The sequence below is a fragment of the Salvelinus sp. IW2-2015 genome, unplaced genomic scaffold (assembly GCF_002910315.2).
Source record: "Salvelinus sp. IW2-2015 unplaced genomic scaffold, ASM291031v2 Un_scaffold12261, whole genome shotgun sequence".
Classification (NCBI taxonomy): Eukaryota; Metazoa; Chordata; class Actinopteri; order Salmoniformes; family Salmonidae; genus Salvelinus; species Salvelinus sp. IW2-2015.
The window spans coordinates 1-2,416 of record NW_019953517.1 but is presented as its reverse complement, the minus strand read 5'-3'; the positions used below and the strand labels follow the sequence as shown (position 1 = coordinate 2,416).

At 43.8% G+C, this 2,416-nt stretch overlaps 1 protein-coding gene across 1 annotated transcript; it reads right to left on the bottom strand.

The window, feature by feature from the left end:
- Positions 1 to 4: 4 nt before the first annotated feature.
- Positions 5 to 1,126, bottom strand: LOC112080151 (DNA repair protein XRCC2-like; the record flags this gene model as incomplete). Its single annotated transcript, XM_024145916.2, has 3 exons — positions 1,042 to 1,126; positions 463 to 544; positions 5 to 363 (listed from the first exon to the last, which is right to left on the bottom strand). Coding segments are annotated over exons 1-3 (480 nt in total), but the record flags the coding sequence as incomplete, so codon positions are not given.
- Positions 1,127 to 2,416: the final 1,290 nt, after the last annotated feature.

The window sequence follows — 2,416 nt, the reverse complement described above, 5'->3', positions numbered from 1 at the left end:
TGCTGTCGATGACCAATAGGCACAGGGCGTGCCGGCTGCAGAAGGTATTCTCCAGGTAGTGCAGTGTGAGAAGCAGCTGGACTGAGCTGGAGCAGTTAACCACAAAGAGTCGGCCTAGGCAGGCTCGCACCCTCTCCTCAGGCTCTACCGCCGCCCCACTATCCTCTCCTTTTGCGTCCTCCCCCAGGCGCTGCTCCAGTACTGTCACCAGCCTCAGCATGTCAAAGTTGTAGTCGGTGTCCACGTACATGACTTCCACTTCCAGGCCCCCCCGGTCGGCTGGGAGGATGCAGTGGGTCACCAGATGGTACATGGTCTCAGTCTTTCCACTTCCCTCGGTGCCATGGAACTCCACTACGTCACCTGGAGAATGAATGTAAAAGAAATGTCAACTATGTGACTACTGTAATAATTTATTTATATGGCCTGATGATGCCACGTTTATACATCAGGGCAAAGTACCTTGAATAGGTCCAGCACCATCAGGAAAGATGTGAGGTTCAATGTCCCTCAATGACCGTCTCCCCTCCAACCTAGCAAACAACTGAAAGAAAATACATACTCATTTAGAAAACAACATAATATTTTCATGATCCATATGCTACTTCTGATTTTACTTTGATAACAAAGTACTTCTAGCTGCTAACTTGAAGTTCGGGTTTACCTTCGGTATTCATATCTGGCCAAAAGCAGGAAAACAGCTGATCAGAACCAGGAAGTGACTGTGAAATGTTTGTTAGATCTAAGCTAACTGCGATGTGTCTCTGTGGTTACTAGATCGTTGTATGGAAGTGCGTAACTGTTAACAATGTTAGTTATCGCGTACATACTCGTTAACCTTTATGGAGTGTGTGTCGAAAGGGTTAGAAAAGCACGAAAGGGTTATAAAAGAGCACGTACAAAGAAAAGGTTGGTTAGCTAAGCACATGGGGATATACTTGATGGAAAGGTGCACTTCGCCATATACATCATGTTACTTTATTAAAAACCTTTCGTTAGATACTTATTACACTTATAGGGTAACGTTAATTTGCAACATACTTGTGCACCGTTCTCTGTCATTTTGGCAGTAGTTGTCATCCCTTGTATCTGTCAGGAAAAAAGAACGCGCTTTTTCAAATCGACTTCCTGCTTTTGGTATTTTACCGTAATACCTGACACAGACGACCTATATGCATTGTTGCCGAATCTTTGGTACACATAATGAAAAGTAGTTAAGCATKATTTCTATTAATCCTAACTTTATCAATAATAAAGTATATTAACTCGTGTGACATAATATTATTTTCCTGCTTTTCATTGGGCGCGTGAGTAATGGTTACAGCATAACAAGGTTGCCAAAACTTCGCGTCCAGAGAGGAAACAGTGGAGTTCAGATGCCACCTTGCGTTGTTTATATTGAAATACATTGGTGGTATTCTGGCAGCGTTTGACAGGCAGCACAATTCTGATATTTTTTRCCACATCAGATATTTTTAAGAGCTGATCTGATTGGCCAAAATATAAATTAGTGAAACAAATATCAGAATTGGGCTGCCTGTCTAAAAGCATCCTTAGATGTTTTTACGGCTTCTTCATTTAGGCTACSGAGTGGCGCAGCCGTTTAAAGCACTTCATCTCAGTGCTAGTGTAACCGATGTGAAATGGCTAGCTAGTTAGCGGAGTGCGCACTAATAGCGTTTCAATCGGTGACGTCACTCGCTCTGAGACCTTGAACTAGTTGTTCCCCTTGATCTGCAAGGGTCGCGGCTTTTGTGGCGCGATGGGTAACGATGGGTGTCACTTGTCTATGTGTGCACTAATAGCGTTACCTGGTTCGAGCCCAGGTAGGGGCGAGGAGAGGGACGGAAGCACTAGAGACGTCAGACCTTGTTTCGATCCCGGGCTGTATCACAACCGTCGGTGATCGGGAGTCCCATATGGTGGCGCACAATTGGCCAGGTGTTGTCCGGGATAGGCGATGGTTTGGCCGCGGTTAAAATAAGAATTTATTCTTAACTGACTTGCTGGTTAAATAACAAAAATGTGGTTGTTATAATAAAGTCGTTTTTTTCTGTAACAGCTGATTCAGCAACCATTCTACATGACAGAGCAGAGTATGAGAAACTGATTCACGGTCAGGTGTGCGAGTTCCCATTACTACGCTCGAGTGGGGAACGGAGCCAGCGGGTTTACATTTTTTCCATCTTCCCTTTGACTCTTCCCTTCCCTTTGACTATGGAAATACGCTCGCTGTCAAACTATTAGAAATATAAATTTACATTTACATTTAAGTCATTTAGCAGACGCTCTTATCCAGAGCGACTTACAAATAACGGTAGAGGGAAATAAGCGAGCACGGGGCAGAGCAATCAGCCTTCTATCCAACCTTCAATAATACACTGTATTTAAACGAACTTTTTGATACAGTTGTTGC